A 26,519-nucleotide genomic window follows, 5' to 3' on the forward strand; every position below is an offset into this window, starting at 1 on the left:
GGTGGAACTGGGTGACTTTAGGTGAGTGACTTTATCTCACTGAACCCCTATCTATTCCCCAGTAAATTGGAGACAATAATGCCTAACCTCGCATAACTTAAGTGAGGACTAAATTAGACCAAGTCCATAAAGCGCTGAACTAAGCCAGAGCACAAATACAGGTGGGCTTCAGGCTTAAGGGCCTAGAGAATGACACCCTGGATGTGGTCCAGTTATTTCACACTAGAGCAAAAGAGATATATACATATAAATATATATGTAAATATAAATGTAAGTTTATGTGTAAATATGTAAATATATATATATACACATATATATTTATATATATAAATCACAAGTGCTTAAGAGAGTACTTAGAGCTCTGGGAAGAATCTGCCAGAACCCTGAGCTCCCTGTCTTGAGCTTCCCGTCTTGATTTTGGGTGGGTGCCAGAAAACATATTTCTGCATGCTGCTGTTATAGGATCTTTCTTCCAGTTCTTCCCGTGCTTCCCATCTCTTGAGTTTCAGTGTGAAACACCTGGCTATGCACTCACACAGAGCCAATGAGAACATTCCAGAAAGTCTTCATTGAGAACTGACCGTCCACCCTACCACACATAGTGCTGGCTTTCTGAAGACAGCTGAGCTCTCAGGTTATGCTCACACTCAAGCCATCTGGTCGATCTCAGTGGCCATCTCTCATTCCCACCCATCTCCATCCAGCTTGCGAATCCCCAGTGCTCCTCTGTAGAGGCTGCACTGGCAATATGGTGGTTTTGGCTCCTCTTGTGGATGGACTTTAGCCAATGCTAGTGTTCCCGAATTCCCCAAAGATAGGAGATTCAGAATGAGAAATGAGAATTCTTGGGAAATCTCAAAATTGTAAGTTTCTTTAAATTTTTCCAACATTTGGGGTGCCAGGGTGGCTCAGTCAGTTAAGAATCTGTCTTCGGCTCATGTCATGATCTCAGGGTCCTGGAATTGAGCCCCATATCAGGCTCCCTGCTCAGTGGGGAGCCTGCTTCTCCTTTTGCCCCTCCCCACTGCTCATATTCTCTCTCTCTTGCTCTCTCTAATAAATAAATAAAATCTTAAAAAAAACTTCCTACATTTTTCATACTCTCTACTCATCATTATAGATATCTAAAAACTGTGCTTAACAGAAACAAATATTCAGTTTAATAGTATTTACAAAGAACTATAGTCTATACCAAATATTCAAACACTGAAAAACAAGGGTGAACATTATGTAGTGGTATTTGAATAATTTAATATTTGGATCTCCTAGTAAAGTTAAGAGTATCACACAGACTTAAAAGTTGAAATGGCTGATTTAAGGACTTTGTTTCAAAAACTTTTATCTTGAAACATCACTCATGGGAACTGAGTAAAGTACACTATGCCTATATATATATATATTAGAGATTTATTTATTTGAAATAGAGACACAGGGAGAGAGCGTGCACATGGGCAGGGTTGGTGGCAGAGGTAGAGAATCTCAAGCTGACTTGTGCTGAGTTCAGAGCCTGACACAGGGCTCAATCTCATGACCCCAAGATCCTGACCTGAGCTGAAATCGAGTCAGACAGAGGCTTAACTGACTGAGCCACCCAGGTGCCCCAATGTCTATACACTTTTAATATTTATTTTAGTTGCAAAAGCAACTTAGGTTCACAGCAGCCAGGGCTGTAAACACATAGTCATAGTCATAACATGGAAAAAGACATAACCAAAAATGACTGCTTAGACCATGACTGCTTCTCTCCTGGCTGCTCTATCCTGTTCCTAGAAATGTTGACCTTCACTTTCAACATTGTGTGTCCATGTTTTTTGTTCTTGTTTTTGCTTCACAACAGTGGATTCCTTCAAATCAATAATTCTCTTCATTGATTGTTAAACTTCATTTCTCACAGAAAAATTATAACATTTCCTTCTATTTTCATGATGTCTCTACTGACTTTTCTTTGGATTTGGGAAAGAGTGCAAATTCCTTGAGTAATGCTGGGAAGGAATCCCTATGTGGATACACATGCCAAGGCTCCCAGCAGGAATGCCTGGCCTCCTACTCTCCCCCATTGCTTCCCACACAGCTATTTCCCTGACTTCCTGGCTCACTTCCCCCACCCTAAAGCTATAGGAAGGTTCCTACCTCCTCATAATTCCGACTGTATTCTGACAATCCACTCAGTTCATGAATGTGCTTTATTCTTCAACTCCGTTATTCTCTGAGCACCAAGTGTGATTGACAGAACCCTTCTTGCCTTGTGCCCCAAAAGATCCAAGTCTTTGCAAACTGACAGTCACTCCAATTGCCCACACCCCTGTCCAAGACTTTTCAGTCCCTTGAGTCCCTCCCCCCTTTTATTGCCACTTCACCCCATGATCCCTGTCCAGGCACAGTTAAAGACTTCTAAACTGGGTGGGCAGACTCTGCATGTCTAGACAGGTATAAGGAACACCACCTGAACTCAGGGCACATGGTGTTCTAGAGAGGGAGCCAATGTCCAGCTCAGCCTCAGTTTGTTTATCCCAGTTAATGCCTGAGCAGGGAGTAATGGCAGTAGAAGCAAGGATGGCTGTCATTGACACACAGTCAGAATCAGAGTGAAACAAAATATCATCTGGCCACAGGAGGAGGAAAAGGGATCAGCCTGGGAATCAAAGAAGGAAGCACAAGCTGTTTCTTTCTTTTTTATTTTTTTCTTAAAGGTCATCTCATTTTTATTCACTGCCTATTTTTATTATCCACATGTTGGGTAACACACCAATTTCATCCTATCTCTGGCCCTTTAACTACACAAACACAAAACAACCACTTGACAATGACATTGTTAAGCTATTGTCTGGACCCTCTGCACTTGTATTTAACATGTTCTCATTCAAACTCTGTTTCTGGACAACTTTAAACTCAATCTCCTATCCAGAAGTTTCTGCTTCATGGTCTCTGGGTTCATGCTCCATCACAGAGGTGTCTCTGCCACTCGGTTCTCAGCTTTTTCAAATGCCTTTGTTGATTTTATTACTTTAGCTTTGAGTAGAGGCAGTCTCTATCTGCTCTGTCCACTTCTTTGGTGGGGCTACTTTCAGATGACATCTACCTACAGTCTAAGTGTTGGAGCCTTCAAATCACCAGAGTAGCAGACTATTCTGTCACTTCCTATTATCCTCAATTATTGTCTGTTGCCTCACTGGAGATTCATAACATTTCTCATCTATGAGGACAAATCTGACTTTTCAAAAGAATAACTCAGGTACTGTTGCTCTCTGCTTCTTTTCCAGCTGGACTCCAGAGTTAGGTTTTGGATCTTAAAGCATCTCATCAGATCCTGCAGCCCAGCACACCCAGGCATACAAAGAAAAGAAAAAAAGCAAGTCTTTTCTGTTCCCTTCTGAGCTGTTCGCTGCTGCCTGTGGTATGGTGATCCTGCCTGCTTGGCATGCCAGTGTGGGCTCTCCTCTAGCTTCCAGCCTGGGTTCCAGGCTCACCACTGCAACCCGGGTATGGTGCTTGTTCATCCTGCTTCCTGAAACCTGTGTCTCAAGTGTAACCTTATGTCCTCCCTCCAGAAAAAGTAGACATGAAAAGTAAAATCTATCATGTTTGCCAATTCTGCCCTCCTTATTCCAGGCTTGCAGAGTTCATGCGTGTCCAAAAGATTCCACATGCCATGCTGCAGTTAGTGTTCTTATGCCTGCTTCCCTTGGAGGCCAGAGCCTATGTACTTTCAGGCACAGTAAGGAATCAGGTACATAGCCACAGGATTAAGTAATGTTGGCTGAACTACAACTAAGACTCTTTATCACAATATTAGCCAGTGTATGGTAGGACATTACAATCCAGTGCTTCTCAAACTTTTCTAGAGGCTTTGTGTAAACACACATTGATAAGTGCCACCCCAGAGTTTCTGAGTCAGTAGGTCTAAAGAATGAGAATTTCATTTCTAACAAGTTCCCAGATGGTTCTGATGCTGCCCTCTAGGTTCCAATAAAACTTCACTTACAATAACAGGTGATGGTCCAGATTTGGCCTGTGGGTCCATAGTTTGCCAACCTCTCCACTAAAAGGTTCCTAATGCTGAGCTATTAACTTTTCTTGATGGTTGATTAGGCAAGAATTAGAAAGCTAAAATTCCAAATTGCTGCTTTTAGATTCATCTAGTTTGTCAGAAGGCCACGTATTCTAAAGCAGTCCTAAAGATGCTATGTATTCTGTCCTTGTTTAAAATCTGGTCTACATATTTTTAGAGGTAACACCATTCATGCAAATGTAACTTTAAATTTTATATGCAAATTATGATTGCTTTAACATATCCAATTCAGAAGCTTGGACCAATGCTCTGAGGAAAATCCAAGCACATTGCTGGGAAGTGAGGACTGAGGGTCTGGCCACTGATACTAGACACTGTCAAAGCATAAGACAGACCCCAAGGGTGGAGAGCAGCCTCAGTGCCACTGGCTACAAGAGTGGAGGGAAGACTGATTGAGGTCTCAAGGTCCTTGACTGTGGGGCTCTCTGACCTCTTCTGGCCTCATACACACTAATCTACAGACACTGATAATCTATCAGATGAGAGATAGGACTCATTCTGAGGGCACAGGCTGATTGATAGAGTGACCAATTTCCAATTTGGAGGCATTTTCCAAACTTGTTTTCTTCTTCAGGGTGGCTCTTTATACCCTAGTGCTGGACTTCTTCCACAGTATCCTGTTGTCTCTCCATGGCTGATTGTGGTATTGATTCTTTCCATATCCTTACTGATTATCTGTCTAGTTCCATTAACTGTTGAAAGAGGTTGTTGAAGTCTCCATCTTTAGTCATTGACTTGTCTATTTCTGGTTTTAGTTCTAAAGTTTTTATTCTACATATTTTCAGGTTCTGTTGTTAGGTACATACACATTTAAGATTGTTATGTCTTCTTGGAAGATTATTATGATTATATAATGCCATCCTCTGTCTCTGGTGACTTTCTTTGCTCTGCACTGTAGCTTACCTATTATTAATGTAGTCACTTCTGTTTTTTGAAAATTAAGTTTGGCATGATATATCTTCTTTCATACTTTCACGTTCAACCTGCCTATATTGTTATGTTTACAGCAGGTTTCTTATAGATAGCAGATCTTTGGGACATATTTTTTTATCCACTTTGCTAATTTGTCTTTAATTTGTATTTTTAGGCCACTTACACTTAATGTAATTATCAATATATTAGGACTTGAATTTTCTATTTTATTTTATTGTTTATTCTCTCTCTACTTTTCTTGTCCTGCCTTCCTATGGGTTACTTGGACATTTTTCAGAATTTCATTTTGATTTATCTAATGTTTTCGAATGTTATGTTTATATAACTTTTTAGGGGTTAGTAGGTATGACATTTTATATGTACATAATTTGCTACTCTCTACTGATGTAGTCATTTTACCAGTTCAGGTGAAATATATTAATCTTATCTCCCTTTAAGTCCTTTTCCTCCATTTATAGTATAATTGTCTTAAATATTTCCTCCACATACACTTAGTGTCACATCAGGCAGTGGTATAATTTTGCTTCAAGTGTCAAGCATAATTAAAAAAAAAACTTATTTATAAGAGGATAAAAAAACCCTATTACATTTACTCCTATTTTTGCTCAAATTCCTCTTTTCTGATGTTTTAAGTTTGCTTCTTTTATCAATTCATTTCTTCTTAAAGAATTTTCTTTATCCAGTCTTTTAGCAAAGGTCTGCTAGGAACAAACTCTTAGTTTTTTTCACCTAAGAATGTTTTGATTTTCCCTTCATCCCCGAAGGCTGTTTTCACTGTGTATTCGGTTCTGGGTTGACAGTTCATTCCTTTCAGAACCTGAAAAATAATGTGCTGCTTCTCTCTGGTCTAGATAGTTTCTGTTGAGAAATCTGCTGTCATTCTAATTGTTTTTCCCTTGTATGTAAGGTGTCATTTTTCTCTGGCTGCTTTCAAGATTTTTCTTATCTTTAGTTTAGAAGTTTGATTATGATGTGTCCTGGTATGGATTTCTTTGAGTTTATCCTGTTTAAAATTCTATCAGCTTCTTAAATCTTAGGTTTGTCTCCTGACATCTTTGGAAGTTTTCAACCATTATTTTCTCAAGTACTTTTTCAGCCCTCTTTGGCCTATCAGAAACTCTGATAACATGAATGTTAGATCCCATATTATAATAACACAGGCCACTAAGGCTCTGTTCATATTTTGTTCCAGTTCACTTTCTCTCTATCATTCACATTTGGCAATTTCTATTGTTCTATCTTCTAGTTCATTGATTCTTTCCTTATTCATTCATTCTGTTCTTGAGTTTCAGTTGCTGTATTTTTCACTCAAAAATTTCCATTTGGTTCTTCATCGTATCTTCTATTTCTTTGCTGAAACTTTCAACTTCTTTGTTGAGGTTTTTGTTTCATTTGCGTGTTGTTAGCATGATCAAAATTGATCATTAGACCATTTTTATCATGATTGCTTCAAAATATTGTTTGATAATTCTATCATATCTGTCCTCTCAGTGTTGGCATCTACTGATTGTCTCTTTTCATTCAGTTTGAGATATTCCTGGGTTTGGTATGCTTTTTTTTTTATTTTTTAACTGAAGCCTGTATATTTTTGTATTATATTCTAAGACTTTGGAACTTATTTAAGCCTATTTTAGCTGGCTTTCTCTGATACCAATGTGGCATTGCTTCTTGGCCTTTTGGCTAAGATCAAGTGTAATATCAATGTGGCACAGCTGCTGCCAGATAGAGAAGTGCAGGTTTTCCACTTGGCTTCTGTTGACACCTGAGGAGGAGGCTTCCTCATTATTTCTGAGTAGGAATTGCAGCTCCTGAAATGGTCTTCAGTGACTCTATAGTGGGGATGGCCTCATTGTTTCTGGGCAATGGTAAAAGTTTAGACTCTTGATTAGTCCTTCACTGACACCACCCTGGCAGGGATAGAGAGGAGCACTTTGTTTCTGCCTGGTGCATGTGAAAGCCTAGCTCCCCAAGAGGCCCCACTTATACCACAAGAAAGGTGGGGGCTTGTTAGTAACCACTGAGGATAAAAGTTCTAGCTCCCTATTTGGCCTTCTCTGGGTGGGGGGTAGGAACCATAGATCTTTTTCTGTGGTGTTTGGATCAAGGATAGCAGTTATTGTCTAAAAGTTTTGTCTTGCTCAGCTACTCTTTTCCTGGTCTTTTGGTTTTTGTTGGGTAGTTTTGTTTGGTAGGGGGTAGTTTGGGACTTTTTTTTTTTTTGTGTGTGTGTGTGTGTGACCACTGCATTTCCAGGCTGCCAGATTTTTTACTTCTAAGTCTCAGATTTATATGAGGCACACAGAAAATGCAGGGAACTCCCTACTATGTCATTCCTCAGTTCCAAAGGTACTTATCCAGTCTGCCTCTTGTATCTTTTATGGTCTTTTTCCATTTGTCTAGATAGAGTACCCAGTGTTTCTAGTTGTGTTTAGCAGAAGTAATAGAGACAAGTACCTCTGCTCCACTTTCCAGAAGCAGAAGTCAGCCAGCTGTTGGCATCTGTACAATGTCCCTAGAGTTGGGCTCAGATATCCCACATGAATATGTATGAATTTCATAACAAAGGATACAAATTCATTACTCAATGTTCAAAATCAAATCCCTTAAAAAACAAATTTATTTTAAATTTATTTGATTATTTCTATTTAAACAATACAGTGAGTTTAAATATTCTCTTGAAAATAGGTGAGGGCTGTGGAGTGTTGTTCTCCTGACATTTAACTGCACCGCAAAACAAAGACTAAACAAGAGACACATTGTCATGATTGAGGAAACAGGATGAGACTGCCAGTACTCACTTACTGTGCTGCTTTATGTAACACGCTTAACTCCTGGGGACTTAGATCCCTCATTTATAAATTGAGTAGGTTATACTTGAATTCAGAACTGATTTTTAAGTTCTACTTTAGCTCTTAAGCCCATCGCTTATTCTAGAATATTTTCTCCCTACTTCAGAGAGGAAATTAACATTTGATAATGTCAGTTCTCAAAGTAAAGCTTTTCTAACCAGAGGCATCTTTTGCCATTCTCAATAATGGCAACAGTGGACCAGAATCACTTCTATGTCAGATGGTTTTTGAGCACATTAGCAATTTTGAGGCCTCTAATGGCTCATTAGAGCAGAGTGTCTTTAGAGTAAAGGGACTACAGGACAGGGACTGGCCCATACAATGCATGAAGATACAGCCCAGGACAGAGGCTCTGCCAACTATGGAACTGTGTGTGTGTGTGATATGCAAGATTTTGGAAACCACATTCATGACAGAAATGTTTCTCCAGAAGAAAACAAACACTCTCAGCGGCTACAGCTAATGTCAATTAATTCTGCTGGGATGCCTGTATGCGTACAAAGCTTCTACTTTGTATTTAAAAGCTTCCCTTTCATATTTAAACTGTCAAAGCAGAAAGTGTGATTTTTCTCATAAATCTACTCTTCATGGGCCCACTGAGCCATTTTCTACTTCATATAGAAATACTTTGTTTCTATAATGAGAAAGAAAAGAAGCCAATGAACAATCCTACAGAAGGTATGTAGGGAAACAAAAACTACATAGAATAACGTCCCTAAATAAAAAAGCATTGGAGTGTCCAAATCTGAAGAATCTCCTTTGGACATCGTGGGTCAGTATTCAAGTGAATTTTAAAAATGAAGAGAGATATCAAAGGTCCAAATAATTAGTATTTTTTTGAAAGACAAATATAATTACACCCATATATGGAATTTAAGAAACAAAATTTAAACTAACTGGAATTTAAATTAAAACTTTTTTTAAAAGGTCCAAATAATTAAACATTGGCTATAAAATAAGCACTAGCAGATCCTTCTACTTGTTGAGATTTATTTAATAACAAAAAAAGAAAAGAAAAAGAAAGTACCTTGTTTTAGGAAAAGCCAAGCCACAAAACCATTCAAATGTATTAAACATATGTGAAAATATAAATGTAACTATAATGATTTAATGCCTGCATCAGATGAACCAGCCAGGAGCAAGCCACTAACAGCTCTCCTGAGTCCTTTCTATGTTCCAAGCAGTGTCCATAGGACTGTTCATTATTAACTCATGGAAACCTCTCAGCCTCCAGACAGGCACCCCTATCATTCTTACTCACAGTGGGAAAAGCAGAGGCACAAAAGATGAAGGAACATGCCCGAGGTCATACGTCAGGTGAGGATTCTTTGGCTATAAAGCAAACCAACATTGATTAATTCCTTAGCTCTTATATTTTCAACAAGACATGTAGTATAGTTGAACATCAGGCGTTACATACTACCCTCATGCTTTTGCTCTGAGGTTCATGTAAAATGAATAAATACTGTGTGAAGGAAAGAAGATAAAAAATATAGTCAACAATGAATCTTAGAATTTTCTTTCCTTCTCTCACCACATATACCCAAAGCATGGTAGAGAGTGTAGGCTATTATGATCTACTTTGGGACCACACATAGATGTTTTTTATGCTTTCACAGGAATAGAAGCTTCTAGAATTTGGTTCTGGACTCACCCAGTTGGATAAACCTGGCTGTAGGGAAACCACCCCAGGAGGGGAAGGAGAAGACAAGAAAGAAAGGGGGAGGGCAGAAGGGCAAGGGAAGGCAAGGCCACATGGCAAAAGCCTAGGGCCTGCAGAAATGTAGTTCCTCTTGTGGCTCAGAGATGCAGCTCAGGGACACAAGCCACAGCCATCAAGCAGTCAGACTGGGACCTTGCCTACACCTTGGTTCTGGGCAGGGCAGAGATCTGGTGGATCAGGCAAGAACGCTCTGGTAGGCTCCAGCACTGGTAAGTAGGGCAGTGGGGTAGGGGATCCTGTAGATGGGATTCTGAGAACAATGTAAAACCACATCTGTCTAACCAGGGACCAGGAGGAGCCCTGGGAAGTGAGGAAGCACAGGCTCCAAGTCACAGCCCAGCCCATCTTATGCTGACTGAGAGATGGGCCCTGGTGACTGTGAGATGCTCAACCCAGAAGACAGAAGGCAAGGAAAGCATTACACGATGGGAGATGACCAGGGGTAACCAGCACAGCTACATTTGGGAAGCCTGGTAGAGGCCAAGGAGATACTCCATTCCAGAACTAATTCCAAAGGCAGTCAGAATCAAAGACCCTGCCAACCTCCTGGACATGTTAACATGTTGGGACCCAGAATCTGGTTAGACACGTAGGAGCTAGGCACTCTGGCTTTAGCCTGAGGCATGGGGAGAAGAATCACTGAGGCCAGGGCACTTGAGTCCTAGGCCTACATATGTTACTAGTTAAAGCAGAATAGAGCCTGTGAGTCAGGCCAGCAGGGGCCAGGGTGAGCAGCAGAGTGCTGGGACTCAGGGTGCTGAGGCTCAGCTCTTCATGGAATTGGAGGCCTTGTTCCAGTTTCCAGCAAAGGAATCTCTACACTGGGCCAGGAGTCTCCCATCTGGGAGAAGGAGCTCATTTTAAGTCACCTGTGAATCAGACAGGTTGTTCATGAACTTCCTTACAAATCTATCAGATTAGGAACTGCTGGCTTTAGGAACTGGTGAGGAGGGAAGGCAGCCAGCGGCCACCGAGGAACTGAAGAAGTTCATGGAACAAGGAAGCTGTCATGCCAGCAGCACAGCATAGAATGAGGAAGTATGAGAAAGTCCGACCTCCGTGCTGCCCATGGAGGGTTGGTTCCCACTCACCAACTCTGTGTTTCTGGTGAAACGATGGTGTACGTACCTAAATTACTGTAGTTGAAGAAAGCTGCTTTTACAATGGCTGAGAAACTTTCCTCCTTAATCTCTTTCAAATCCTGAATTCTGTGCACACCTAATGCCTTCTGCAGCCAGAGGTCTAAGGAATGAAGGTCAGGCTAAGAATTTGTGCCAAAAAGCTTTATCACAGCCCAGCAGAGCTGAGGCTCTGACATTTGCAGTGGAAAAGTAAATATGATCAGGAACTAAAAACCACAAAAGCAACCTCTTAAGAAACAGTTATTAAAGAATGGGGGATTATGGAGAGAATATATCCAGAATCTACAAATTAGTAACGACTTACCTGTGAAGGGCTGCAAGTTTATAAGTGAGTAAGGGCTTTAGTTATCATTCCCTTTCTTCTTTTTGCAGCATCAAACTCTCCTAGTCATTCCTAAAGGCAAGCCCCACAGGTAAATATATGGTAACTTACAATTTTATGGTACCAGAGACATTACACAAATTATGAATATAAGGCCATTCTAAAGTCACATATTATTTCAAAGGTCACGACATACTCGGTCAACCATTAACTTCAAAGAAACATCAAAGGGTTTATTCCATCCTGTGATGTGCAAACTCTGCAGTAAATATGGCACACACACAATGTACTTTCCTTTTAAACTATACACTGAGGCCAGAACCAGGGCATTATTCAGAATCACCTTCACATGACAGAGATGACAATATTTCATAGCAAAGGCCAATTTACAATTAGGTAGCTAAGACATTAACTGGATCCTTCAGATACCTAAAAACCTCATATAGAAAAGCACTAGCCCCAAATAAAATTGATGAAGAAAGCTTACTTTTTGGTCTTATAAATTCCAAACTGCTTAATCTAGCATTTGAAACCAGTGTTGTCCAATAAAAACATAATGTGAATGGAACCATGTATATAAAGTATTGTCATAGTCACATTTTTAAAAAGTAAAAAAAGGTAAAATTAATTTTAATTATATGTTTTATTTTAGATGTAATTTGGACACATTTCCATTTGTTTTTAATATAAAAATTATTAATGATATATTTCATATCCTCTTTTTCATACTAGAGCTTTGAAATCTAGAGTGTATTTTATACCTGGACTACATCTCAATTTGAGCAAGCCATATTTGAAGTGCTGAATGCCACAGGAGGCTAATGACTACTATAATGTCCCAAGTATCCCTCCCCATATCCTAAGTGAAACCTTACTCATTACCCATTCCTGCAATACCCTAGGTTTCAGTAAGCACAGGTACCAGATTTTCCACAATGGCCTTAATTTCCCCTACTCTGCCCCATGGCGCCTGGATGCCCCTTGTCTCAATGCCAAGGCTGTGCACTATCTGCCATACTAGTTACTGGACCTAGCTCTGGGGTGATGCAACCTGGGCTTGAATTTACCTCTCACTATGTGCAACCTGAGTAAGTTACTTAACATTTTTCTTGGTCCTCAGTTTCCCCATTTTGGCAATGGATAAGAAAAGCATTTTTCCAAGGGTTGCCAGGAATAAGAGGTGATGTTCCTGGAATAGCACACTCTATTCCATGAGATTAGGAACAGTGGAAATAGAACTACTGTCTTCATCCCCAGCACCCCATAGGTCCTGATGTGGGGTTGAGAAAACGTGCTGTTTTCTATCCTTATTACTTTCCCCAGGATGCTCCCAGATGTGGGTTTCAATGCAGTTAAAAAATCCTGTTCATCTTCAAGAATCAGATCAAAAGTTACCCCTCTTGAGGAAATCTTTCCTTTTTCCTACCTCCCACTGAGAGGCAAGTATCCCTATAGATCTGCCTTGATGTTTTTATTTCTTGCTCTCTAAAGCATCCCAATTATACATTAAGACTTAGCCCACCTTCTGGACTCTTCTGTAAGAGTCAAGGCATTTATTAAAATTGTAAATCTCTCCCCTCTCGCCCCCTGGTGTTTCCTGCCCTTCATGTTTGCCCAGGACAGTCCTGACATTAAGTCCATGATTTTGAGATAAATGAATTCACAGCTCTGATTTAGTATATTTGACTTTTTTGAATTACTAAAACTTCTAATAATAATTTAAAAAGGAGATTTTTAAAAAATTTTTGGGAGGTCCCCTCTAGCTTTGAGATTGATCCTCTACACCTTTCCTTTCTCTTTCCCTTTTGAGGTCCCCACACCTGCCTCCACAGATTTCCAGGCTCTCTCCTGGTACCTCCCAGTTCTGACTACTGGGCCTGCCTCCATCACAAAGTGACTCTCAAACAGAGCTATGCCAGGCCTTCCACTCCACTCAAAAACATACCTGCTCTGGATCTATCCTTTGAGGGTTCAGCCAGGTGACTGACTGGCTAATCTGATCTACCAGCAGAGAGCAAGGAATTCCTGCTGTCCCTTCCCAGATGGAAGATTCATTAACTAGACAGGTTAATGCCGCAGTGTCAGTGTGGAATCCCAAGAGCTACAAAGGGCCAGTGCAGAGATGTTGTACAGGGGCATTTGGTGAATGCTGTTATTTCATAAATCGTAGGGCACATTTATTCCAGCTGGGGAAAGACAAGGCCATCTGACTTCCAGCTTCACAGAAGGATAGAACCAGGAGTATTTGTTAATTCATTAGATCAATTTAAGTGTCCCTACAAAAGACACTGAGAACAAAGGCATTTTACTCCGTGAAAAAGAAACTTCTTGAAAAATTAAGTTCTTATAATAAAATTTTAATTTGTTTAAAATTAAAATGAATTTTGAATGAAGAAAGATCACTAACTCATTTTATTAAAAGCACTGTGTTCTTTCTTCTTAAGAAAAATGGTGATTAATCCTCAAAGGTGTGTCTGTATAACAGACTAGAAACAAACTATGTCTAGTTCGGGGATGTACTTCACTTTCTTACCATAGTTCTTCTACACGCCTGACAGCTCTGACTTATTTCTTTACAACTCTTAGACCTGATTCTTGGGAGGTGGAATGCTGCCCTCACCCCAGGTGGCAAAGCAGTGCAGGTCCTATTAGCGAGTAAGGAATTGAGACCATCAAGGCAGCAAGAAGCAAGTCCCCAGATGTATTTGGTTCTCCTTCCTTAACACAGGGAAGGGGGGTGGGGGGTTGGAAGCTTGCATACAATCATCACCAAGCCTCTCAGAAAAAAACAGGCAGGGAGTGCTGTGCCACCGCCATCTCGCCCCTTCCCTCCCTTCCTTCCCCTGGCCTGGCCCAGCCCAGCCCCACAGTCTGTGGTAAGCTTAAGTACACTGGCAGTTCAGCAAACCCTGACAATTAATGGCCAGTTGCAGTTACAGGAAATCATTTCATTACCTCTAACCCCTGCTCCACCACAGACCATGTCCACTAGAGCACCAGCAAATCTTTGGAAGATATCCAGATGCTAACTAGCTTCTGGCAAGCATGTATTCAATGAGAAATTTTAAAGACTGTGGCCTTCTCATAAATACCTTCAGGACTCAGTCTGAACACCAGAGTACTCTGTAATTAACAGTCACTTTTAAAACTACTTTATAAACATGCCTGACAATATAAAATCATAGGGTACGACTATGATTCTACTGTGCATCTGGAGATCTTTCCATGGTATCTTCTACTACATCAGGGGCTAGATGGAAGAAGAAGACCAGGAGCCCTTCATCAGGAACCTCAGGTCCTGGCCAGACTTTACCACTTCCATGCCTGCTTCTTCAGCAGCCAAGATGGGGTATAATGAATACTTGGGTCCCTCTGAGCTCCCAGAAACTATTAGTCAAAGAATACAAGAGTATATTGATTGCTATACCAAGTAAACCCCAAGGCCTCAGTGACTTAACCCAACAAAAGTTTATTTCCTTGTCAAATGAAATCCCCTGCTGGTCATCAGAAACTCTTCCACTGAATGTCTTAGATATCAGGCTCCATCCATCTGGTGATGCTATGTCTCAATATGAGGCCTCCATGGCCCCCACAGCAGGCAGGAGGGTAGGGAGGAATATTAGCTTTTAAATGCCTTGGTCTAGCAATGATACATACCCTTTCTCCCACAGCCTATTGGCTGGACCTAGTTACAAGGCCTTGACCTAACTGCAGCCAAGGCTGGGAAATGTGCAAGAACACATGAGATATTTGGTGAATACTCTCCATCTCCACCATACAGAAGACATTTCATTTATTTATTTTACTGATTTAATCTGTTTATCTGAGCAGACATTAACAGAACATCATGATATGCTACATTACAGAAGAAAAAAGTTCTTACAATTAAGTATGCCAGAAACACAGAAAGGCAGATGGAGAGAAGGGAACACGAAGCCAAGTGCCCAATACTAAAGCAAACACAGACCCTGAGTAGAGACAATATGCAAGCCTGTGGCCGTGCCGTTTGTGGGCTACCACAAGGAGACTGGCATGCTTCAGTGGATGCCAGGCCTCCTGGATCTGAGTCACTCGGGAAGCATGGGAGTCCATCAAAGAAGGCACCAAGACTTGGCCATCCCCACCCTCAGCCATACTGCACTATGGTGGTCTGTCTGCAGTCTGCCTACAGAAGCTATATTTAGCACTTCTTCCTCAATCACGGCCTCACTCCTCCCCTTAAGGTTTTATTGCTGCCATAAAGGATGTCATCAAAATCCTGGCTGGTCCAAAACTTCCATGAGTGCCTGTTGCCAGCCTCAGAGCTGCTATAGATACTAGAACAATCCTGCCTGGGGTTCCCACACTCCCACTGTCCCCAGAAACTCAAATTCTAAGAAATAAAGTGGTTGGGTAAGACTTTTAGAATAGCATGGCCTTCAATGCAACATATACATCTAGCTATTTTTTTCTAATTTATAAAGATTTTTTAAGAGTTGCATAACTGAGGGAAGAAAGGAAGAGAGAAACTTCATATGCTGATGATGAATTTCATCAGCTGCATCACACCGTTGCCAATAGTTGAATATCCTGAGTTTTTAATATGAATTAATTTATTATTCTCATTGAATAATGTGTCCTGTGTAGATACAATATAGCTAACCCTGTTTACCCTGTCAAAAAGACCAACACTAGAAGCAGAGAGGGCAATTCAGCAAAGAATTGCTGAATGTAGAAACCTTAAATCCATTAGAGGGTGTGTCTCTACGGGGGCATCACTGATGCCTGGAATTATGAAACCTGGGGACGGATCTAAGACAGTGAGAACAGGGTCCATTGCATGGGTTGCCTTCTCCCCAGAGGCTCTATCCACAGAGGTAAAGTGAAAGGCAGGGCACTTTCCAAAAATGTCAACTTTCCTGAGGATAGGACAATGTTCATGTACAGCAATGACTGGCCTCTTCTGGACTCATTTTGACCTCCAAGGCTCAGAGGCTGGGTAACAAGCCTAAGATAAGAAATGGTAGAAGGATTCACACCCACATCTGTCTGACCAAGAGGGTTCATGTTGCATGCTGGAGTGCTCTTCATCTCTGTATCTTCCCCAGGGTCCTCACAGTCCTGACTAGCAAATCCAGATGACAGACTAAGCAAACACTTAGCAGCCTCTCCTCCTTCCCAAGACTACTTCAAAATGACAGCAAAGAAATAAAAGTGCAATTAATTTATAAAAGTAAAGAGAAAAGGAGGAGAACAATCAGCCACCTACAGATTTCAGTGAAGTTCTAAAAAAGAAGGAGGGAGCACAACAATATGTTCAATCATAATTACTTCAGGGCTGCTTATTGATTTTCAACATTAGAGTCAACTTCTGAAAAAAACCAGAGAGGCTCAAATATGTTTGCAGAAAAGCCTTTGAATGCCCTCAACTTTGGATATGTAAGAGTAAAGGTACTGCAGGGACAGATGTGAGATAAAGAGAGTGGAAGGAGGGGTAGAGGGAAGGCAGGGGTGCCAATATGCACATTTGCACTATCAGAATCAGGAAGGAATAGCAAAAGTTGATGGAATGAGACTCAAAGGTTTCTGTATATTGTTTAAGGTTGAAAGATGACTAACAGAAAACCAAGCCAAAAATAATACAAGAAATATCAAGAAACAAGAGGTAATGGTAGCAAGTGAGCAAAACCCTAATCATTCAGAGCAGAGAACTAAAAGAACATATAAAATTAATTAATCAAGAAAGAGCAACATAAGAATGCTTTTCAGGTTTACAGAGGTAATGCCAGGAAGACCAAGAACTAAGAACAAAACATTTCAACATTTTGAAATGTATCAACAGAGAGCAGGGGACATGTACTTTTCATTATAAGGTCTTCTTCACCACTTTGCTTTTTACTATTTGCATGAAATAATCTGATAAAAAAGAAAAACAAGGAATAAAATTAACCAAGAATAATGAGTATTTCTATACATTTACCTGATTAGATTAGGTCCCTGGAGGTGGGAGCAGGAATCAACATGTCTTTTGTTCTCCAACATCCTCTATCAATAGCTTTAATGCTGTTTTGTATCTTGGAGAAATGCAATCAGCACTCACTCTACTAAACTTGTACATAAGTTCCTCTCCCACTGTCTGATACTGCATGTCTACCATTCTCAGGCCTGTCCAGTCCTTGATCTTTCCCCAAACAGTCCCACTCTATATATAGGCTTTAATGGGATTACATGTTCAGCACCCTGTATCTCCAGTGCTGGGAAAGCACATAATATTAATGATACGGGGTCCACAGAATCACATTATATAGTAAGACCTATGAGTGTGCATATACACAGAAGTTGATATATACATTCCTTGTTGTGATGTGACTGTCCCCATTATAAGCTGTGGGGGCAGGAATGGGGGTGGAGAACAGGACTCTTCTCACTGTTCCCTGGGAGTTCTAGAAAAAAAAAAAAGGTAGCTACAACACTTCCCACAGTGCTTTTCTCCACTCACCTGCCATGACAATAGTGCTGTCCCTTCTGCATGTGCTAAAATATCCTACCAATCTAAATACATGGTTTTTGGAAAGAAAAAGGAACACATAAGTTATGGATTATAAAAATGCTTCACTATTTAAAGGGAGGCCAATGGAACAAATTATAAAAAAGGAACTTCTTAGAGGAAAAATACAACAAAATTAACTTCCAGGGGTGCCTGAATGGCTCAGTCAGTTGAACATTCGACTCTTGATTTGGGCTCAGGTCTTGATCTCAGGTCATGAGATCAAGCCTTGTGTCAGCCTCTGCACTGAGAGTGAGTCTGCTTGAGGTTCTCTCTCTCTCCCTCTCCCTCTGCCCACCCACACCCACCTCACTTGTACTCACTCTCTCTTAAAAAGCAAAACAAACTAAGCCCCATCTCTAACTCTGCCTGACTACAAGAATAACAAGTCAAAACTATTCCCACAGACATCCAGTACCACTCTTGCTTTCTGATTTAAGTCAGAAGTCATGACAAAATTGACTTTCAATTCAAAATGGTTAAATTAATGAGTGGATACTGTTTCCATTCTGATTTGAAGACATTCACTGTGAAAAGACTTTTTTAAAAAGACCATTGGATATATTTACTGGATATTAGAGGACATTAAGGAATTATTTAACTTTGTTAGCTATTAAAATGCATTATGCTATGTAAGACAATGCTTTCTCTGAGATTCATAATGAAGTATTGTTGTTGAGGTAAAACAACACTATGTCTGCAACTGGCTTTGGATGCTGATAGTTGCTATAACTGGTGTGGACACACAGTGGTTTTGTTATACTTTCTACTTAGGTGTAGCTCCCAAAGACCTAGTAATTCTAACTCTAAGAATTTGCTCAAGTGAAATGAAAACATAGTCCACACAAAGACCTGTACAAAAATGTTTACAGCAGCTTTGTTCATAATATCTAAAAACTAGAAATGGTACAATTAATAACAGGAGAATGGGTCCGCAAGCTGTGGCAGCATGGAACACACCATAGAGCAATACCCAGTAACAAAAAGGAACTAATTGTGGATGCACATCACAACATGGACAAATCTCAAAGGCATCATACTGAGGAAAAAAAAATGCAGATCCTAAAGAGTGAGATAGAAATCAAAACACTTGCTACCACTGAGGCATGAAGACTGACTGGATGGACTCCTGTGAGGAGTCAATAACATAAACTTGCAGAGTACCTAGGACAATGCCAGTACATAGTGCTGCTTTACACCTTTTAGTTCTCTTTTTGTGCATTCATTTCAATGACCTAATTGTGCTTTTGGTAATGATGGACGTGTTCTATATCTTCATGGGAATGTTGGTGACATTTGTGTATATATCTGTCAAACTTTACTATACATGTTAGCTATGTACGTTTAACTTTATGTGAATTGCATCTTGAAAAACAAAAATGTAATTCTATACAAAAATACAATGGTGGTTACTTTGAGTTCTCAACTGAAAATGAAAACCCAAGCCAGACTATGTTCTTCACAACTCAAGCAGGCCCAAGGCATTTTAACCTAGGGATAAAGTGAGGAGAGAACCAAAACTTCCACTTAAAATGTGCCATTATTTTTCTTTAAGATTTTATTTATTTGAGAGGCAGAGTGAGTTAGAGAGCACATGAACAGGGGCAGAGGGAGAGGGAGAAGCAGATTCCCTGACAAACAGGGAGTCCGACACGGGTCTTGATCCAGGGACTCCAGGATCATGATCCAAGCCAAAGGCAGATCCTCAACTGACTGAGCCACCCAGGTGCCCCGCCATTATTTTTTTTTAAATCTGTCCAGCGTACCCTAAATCATATGGGACCACCTGGGTGTATCTATGATCCCAAAGGCCCTACCGAAGCCTGGGGCTCCTCCTGCTGAAGGCCAGTGAGCCAGCTGGTCTGCAAAGTCAGGCCAGGGTCTATGAATTTCTATCCCTTGATACCTCGAGAGAGGGCACTGTTTGGGCATGACAGACTGAGGTACCTGTGTGATATCCTGAGAGAGCCATCCAGAGGGCCTATGCTCGCAGTCTCTGAGGCAAATTCTGCAGGCCTGAACCCAGGAGAGAGACCCTGGCTAAAGGTGCAGACTGTCATCCTACCTGCCCGTTGCTCCAGTTCATGAGGATGCCATCCTGGCTCTCCATTTTGGACGGCTTCCCCAAATCATAGTGCTTCCACTGCCTGTCAACATTTTCTTCCTATCTATGTCAGTTACTTTCACCTATCCTCATGTATCTTTAATAACAACTCATAGAGCACTTTTAAATGCATCACTTATTTCAGTAATAATGACAACATAATGGATTAGATAGGGCAAATGCTCTTAGTCCCATTTTACATAGGAGCAAATTATATTGAAGGATTAAGTGCGTTTCCCAAAGTTGGGGCTCATGCTAAGACCCCAACTCACATTTTCAAACTCTAAAACCAGGCTCTTTTCAACATTTCTGGCTATCTCCTGCTTAAACAAATCCTAACTACAAAAAAAGAAGGAAGAAAGAAAGGCAAGGTGAAAGGAGGGAATGGGGTGGGGGAGGATGGAGAGGAAGGAGAGAATAAAGGAGGGAAGGAAGGAGGGAAGTGGGGGAGGTAGCAAGGAAGGAAAGGAAACAGTTTACTGAGAGAAATTGGGAAACAAAATCCTGGCTCTACCTCCAATGAACTGTGCTATTCTGACCAAGTTTTCCAACTTCTTTGTAACACGGAGATCCAGCTTATAGGGACTCCTGTGAGGAGTCAATAACATAAACTTGCAGAGTACCTAGGACAATGCCAGTACATAGTGCTGCTTTACACCTTTTAGTTCTCTTTTTGTGCATTCATTTCAATGACCTAATTGTGCTGAATTCTTCAGCCCCACTATCTCTTATGTTCTGAGGACATTTAATTCACACTTTCGTCACCTATTTATTCACTACACTTTATGTCCACACAGAAGATCATTAGAAACAATGCATAACTTCTACACCGAAGAGCTACCCTCACAAAAGTTCACCAGAGAAACTAGGTAAAATTTTAAAAAAAGTTGGCCAGAATGAAAGACATGTAATTCAATATAAAACTTTAAAATTAAAAATCTTCCATTTGAGTCTTATGTTCATTAAAGCAAATATTAAAGAATTTAAAAATGCCTGCTATAATACAGCTTCCTATACTCTTCCATGCACCCTAAATCCAAGCAATAGATGAGGAAAATGTTTGATTATTTCAGTGGTTTTGAGGTGGTGTTGTCTCAACCTCTTCGTATCCAATAGTAAGGTCCTATGCCAAAATTATCAGAGTTTGAGAGGCACCCGTGGAGGCATGTTGACTGGGCCGTGGGAAGAGGGACAGTAGTGATGACTGTCTTCAGAGGAAAATCATCCACTCCCAGGACCAGACGAGGTGCTATGTCACTCCTCTTTAGGCACTGATGGCTTCATGTATCATTCTTTCCTCAACACATGCAGGTCTTTGTGACCATGTATTTGTATGGAACTGCAGCAGAGCCACTGACTGCTGGCCACTAAGACCACATGACCAGAGAGAAAGATGATGTCCACCTTATCAAGCTACTGCAATGGCAACTTCAGTGCATTTAAAACTCTTCTCCTCAAACCAAGCCATAAAGCAACTTTTCTACATAGACCAGCACGTGACTCCAGTGGAGCTGAGGCAAGTGTCCACAATTGGAAGACACTAAATAAGTTCTTGGCTTACCCATATTTGAGTTTCCAGGAGATGAAGAATGATACACAGATGGTCTTAATGATTCTTAGAAAATATTAAGACTGATTCTTCAAGGAATGCATAAAGTTGGTCATAGAGATTGACAGACAATCTACATTTATCCATCTGTTCCACAGATATTTAGGGCATGTCTATTATGTGTGAGGCCCAGTGCCCAGAGCTGGGGACACAAAACTGAGAGAGACATGCTTCTTGTTGATGGTCCTAGTGAAGACAGAAACTGAATAATGCAGGAGAAACACATACTACCATGCTGGAATTGGTCTCAATGTAAATTAATGGTCACAAATTCCAAACAGTGGCTCTGCTTACTCTCCTGCTCTTCGGTGACCATTTCAATTACAAATTTTTTTATCTCTGGCTTGGATTTCCCATTTGAACTCTAGACACAAATATGCAAACTCCAACTTGACATCTCTACTTGGATGTATAAAAATGATCTCAAGTTGAAGATGCATAAAATAGAGCTCTCAGTTCCAGCTGTTAGCCAATCTCTGCTTTTCTGTCTTCTCCACTCAGTGAAAGGCAACTTCATTTTCCCAGTCGCCCAAGCCACAAAACTCATAGTCCTCCTTGAATCTGTTCTCTCTTACATTGCCTATCCCAATAAGGAAATGCAAGTCCTGTTGGCTCTACCTCTGATATGTATCCAGGATCTGACCATCACTTACCACTCCACTACCCCACCCTGGCTCTGAGAAAGCACAACCTTTCACCTGTACTGCTGCCCTCTATCAGTTCCTCTGCTGCTTGTCCTGCCTTTCTATGATGCCTTCCCCACTGAGCAGCCATGTTCTATAAAGCAGATGTCAGGTCATGTCACTCCTGTACTAAAAACTCTGATTTCTCAGCCTAGAGCAAGATTCGGAGCTTTCCCACAGATTCACTACTCACTACATGGTCTGGGCTTACACTATTGCTGAGACTTCATTCTATACTACACTTCCCTGGCTCTCTCCCTCCTAGATCCTCAGAAAAAACACAAGGCATGTTCTTGAGTCAGAAATCTGACATCTGTGGTTCCCTCTGCCATACTTGATGTCACCCCAGATAGCAGCACAGCTCCCTCTCTCGCTTCTTTCAGATCTTTGCCCAAATGTCCCCAGAGAGGTCTTTCCTGAGCAGCCCACAGAAAAACAGCACCTGCCACCCCACACCAGGTTCTTCCCCTTCCCTGTTTTATTTTTTTTTTCATGACTCTCATCACTATCAAATATGTATAAATACATATTTTTTGTTCATTTCTTCTCTCTCTCCTCCCTCTAGAGCAGCACTATCTAGTAGAAATATAATGTGAGACATATGCATAATTTTGAATTTTCTAGTAGCCATAGTAAAGAAAATAAAAAGAAACGGAGGAAATTGTCAACTTATAATATTTTTTGGTTAATCTTATATAGCTAAAACATGAGCACTTCAAAGTAAAATCAATATAAAATTATTAATAAGACATGATATATATTTTGGTACTAAATTTGAAATCTGGTGTGTATGTTACACTTACAGTGCATCCCAATTCAGGCTCACCACATTTTAAGTGCTTGGTCACCACCCTTGATTGGTGGCTCTGGTACTCATCAGCTCAGCTCTGGAATATAAACTCCATGGAGCAAAGAATAATTTTGCTTACCATGTACCCAACAGCTTGAACAGTGCCAGGCAAATGGTTTGCAAATCAATTAATTATTTAATTAACAGAGGTGTTTTTTTTTTCGTCTTCTCTCTAATAAGCACATATTGAATATATACAATATAAGAAACAAACAAAACGTGGTAAAAAATAAAGACTATTATACCACAGTGCTTTTAATCTAGTAAGGGAGGAATGCTGTAAAGAAACAGAAAGTCTGAGGTATCCCAAGGGAAAAGGAAAACAATCTACACCAATTTTAAGCTGAGTGGGAAAGGACCTGATTGGGGCTCAGATGTGGCACAACCCTGGCCAGTTGGAGGAGTGGAGAAAGAAGATCATATAGATTATGGCAACGCCCAGGATGACAGTGATAAAAGCTAGACTCAGGGAAGGTCAGGGAAAGATGGTCAGGAGGCAGAATCAACAGTGCCTGGCCCAGCCTGTTCAGGGTCCAAGTCAGGGGAAGAATTACAAATACCGGGGTGTTGAGCTCAGTGGCTAAGGAAGAAAATGATGTCTTGATGAACTCATGCAATCCTGAGAGATAACAGACTGATGAATGAGGGCAGCTAATGATGACTTATCATCTAGTTCCAACACCCAGACCCAATATATAACCTCATTTCAATCACTCTGACTTCTTCCACATTTAGATATTTCTACCCTAATGAGCAGCAATGATATTTCCCAGAACATTCTACAAGGATGTGCCAACTGGAGAGTCAGAAGGGCCCCTTTCTGGGCCTCAGTTTCCTCCTCTATAAAATTAGGAGGGTGGTGCTGGGCCAGGTGATTGCAGCCTGGTCTAGTGGGCCCTTTCCCTATCCCATGTCTTCAGTGCTCTTTTCCTGTACCACAGGAGCTGAGCTCTCTAGCAGAAGACTGTACAGGTGTGAGTATAACTCTCTCAAGAATTGTTCACCTAACACTCTGGTTCTTCTTCAGTAATATCTGCCAACATGAAAATTAAAGCCAAGAGCAAGCTCACAACAGACACTGTCATCACAAACTTCGTACAGCTAAAAGTGCAGGGGGTGAGCTGCACAAAGAAAACCTTGATGCACAGTGGGAACAGTCACATTTCTGAACTGACATGGTGCTGAGCGCTAAAGCTGAACCTTTCTACAAAGGAAAGGGCATTCTTCCTGTAAACAGACATGGGTGTGTATGTGACATAAAGCCTTCAAACTTTGGGCTAGCAGCAAGCAATACTCTCGGAAAAGCTGTCTCATTGTACCCAGGAGGGCAACAGAAGCATCTCACCTCAGCCGTTCTTCCTCTTTTTTTCGAAGATTGAAGTCTCGCTGAACCACCTGGAGAACATGCTCCGTTTCATCATCTGTCAGACCAGACAGATCCAGCTTCCTCCCCATGATTTAATACAAAACACAGATGGTGATGCAAGACCTAAGAAATCAAGGAGAGACCACAAATTGAGGGCAAGATGAAAGCTCTACAGGGACAAAAATCAACCCACTTTGGTTTTTTGGTTTGTTTTTTAAAGATTTTATTTACTTGAGGGGGCACCTGGGTGGCTCAGTGGTTGAGCGACTGTCTTCAACTCAGGTCATGATCCCAGGGTTCAGGGATCAAGTCCTGCATCAGACTTCCTGCCTATGTCTCGGTCTCTCTCTCTGCATCTCTCATGAATAAATAAATAAGATCTTTTAAAAAAAGAGATTTTATTTATTTGAGAGACAGAGTGAGTGAGAGAGAGCACATGAGCAGGGACAGAGGGAGAAGCAGATTCCCCCACTAAGCAAGGAGCCCAATGCAGGGCTCGATCCCAGGATCTGGGGATCATGACTTGAGCCAAAGGCAGATGCTTAACCATCTGAACCACCCTGGTATCTCCTCCATTTTGTTATTAACACAGAATTAATACAGCTTGAGCTAAGGTAGTATCTTGCTCTGCTCTCATAGTCAATAAACATTTACAGACAATTTTGGCAAGGCTGCAGAGAAAGAGAGAAGGTAACAGTATCTGCCAGTTTTATTCATCCCACCCAATGCTTAAGTTAGAAAAAAAATCATAAATCACTTTTTTTCAACACAATAAAGCATACAGAGGGCTAGTGTGGATTACCACAAAATGCCAAAGACAGGATCCAAAAATTCTAAATTTTTGTGACTTGCAGTTTTAAATTCTAAGTATTGTAATAATTGCAAAATAAAATAAATTATAATACTCTTTTAAATATCCCATATATACTATATTCCTTTAATTTTCATCATGTGGCCATAAAATATAAACTAGAAATCGATAAACTCTATTCTGCAAAAGGAGAAAATATAGTAAAATAACCTTATTTAGCCATTTCTCAGCAGTAGAAAAGATAGTATTTTAAAGGAGCACTTCCAGCAGTGCTTACCTAGAAATTATGGGAAACTATGTTTTTAAAAGTGATTTTAAATGAATGGCTGCACCCAGGTATAAAATAAAATGCACAATTCTGGAAAATTGCCTAGAACTGACAACCATCATAAACACAAATGCAACTATCCTCAATAAAGTATTAGTGGAACCAATCCAGCAAGATTCCAAAAAGATTATTATATATGATGACTAAGTGGATTTTCTAAGCAATTCCAGATTAGTTCAATATTCAAAACTCAACCAGTGTAATTCACCACATTCACAGAACAAAATGAAAAAATCATATGATCAATGCCCATTTATGACAGAAGCCCTCTGCAAACTAAAACTACAAGGAAATTTCCTCCATTATATAAAGGGCATTTTCAGGAAAAGGAACAAAAGAAAATCTAAATTAAAATTAACATCATATTCAATGATGACAGAGGGCATTCTTTGTGATGAGTACTGGGTGTTGCATATAAGTGATGAATCACTGAATTCTACTCCAGAAATCAATATTGCTGTATGTTAACTAACAACATTTAAATAAATAAACAAACAAGCAAACAAACAAACTAGAAGTGCAGCAATTAAAAAAGAAAAAGGACTGAATGCTCTCCCTTAAGATCAGGAACATGGCTTGAACATCCACTCTCATTACCTTTACTTATTATGGAAGGTCTTTATTATAAAGCTACATTAATTAAGACAGAGTAGTACTGACATATAGGTAGGTATATTAGTTTGCCAAGGCTGCTATAGGCTAGGGTGGTTTGAACTCAGAATTAATCTTCTGAGTACCATAGACTAGGTGGTTTGAACACCAGAATTAATCTTTTCACAGGTCTGGAGACTAGAAGTCTGAGATCAAGGTATTGACAAAGTTGGGTTCTTCTGAGGCTTCTCTCCTTGCCTTGGGAGATGGCTATCTTCTCCCCAAGTCTTCACATGGTCTTCCCTCTGTACATGTCAATGTCTAAATCTCTTTCTTTTTTAAAGATTTTATTTATTTACTTGAGAGAGAGAGGGAGAGAGAGAGAGTGCGCGCACGCGCACAGAAGGAGAGGGAGGAGCAGACCCCTGCAGAGCAGAGAGCCTGATGTGGGGCTTGATCCTAGAACCGTAGGATCATGACCTGGGCCACAGGAAGACACTTTAACTGACTGAGCCCCCCAGGTGCCCCTTAAATTTCTTAGTATAGGGGCACCAGTAATACTGGATTCTGGTCCACCCTAATAACCTCATTGTAACCTAACTCTCTTTTTAAA

The 26,519-nt window shown here is 40.5% G+C and overlaps 1 protein-coding gene across 8 annotated transcripts in view; it reads right to left on the bottom strand.

Annotated features, from left to right (window-relative positions):
- MYRIP (myosin VIIA and Rab interacting protein) overlaps nt 1-26,519 on the bottom strand; it is a 357,362-nt gene that overhangs the window by 274,833 nt on the left and 56,010 nt on the right. For 7 of the 8 annotated variants that reach the window (XM_077865680.1, XM_077865684.1, XM_077865683.1 and 4 more), the window contains exon 2: nt 24,156-24,299. The exons of the other annotated variant lie outside the window; for it this stretch is intronic. In XM_077865680.1, coding sequence (XP_077721806.1) covers nt 24,156-24,265 — 110 coding nt within the window. In that variant the 5' untranslated portion in view covers nt 24,266-24,299. The remainder of the gene's footprint in view (nt 1-24,155; nt 24,300-26,519) is intronic. 8 annotated transcript variants of the gene reach the window in all.

This window comes from Canis aureus, chromosome 22 (assembly GCF_053574225.1).
Source record: "Canis aureus isolate CA01 chromosome 22, VMU_Caureus_v.1.0, whole genome shotgun sequence".
NCBI lineage: Eukaryota > Metazoa > Chordata > Mammalia > Carnivora > Canidae > Canis > Canis aureus.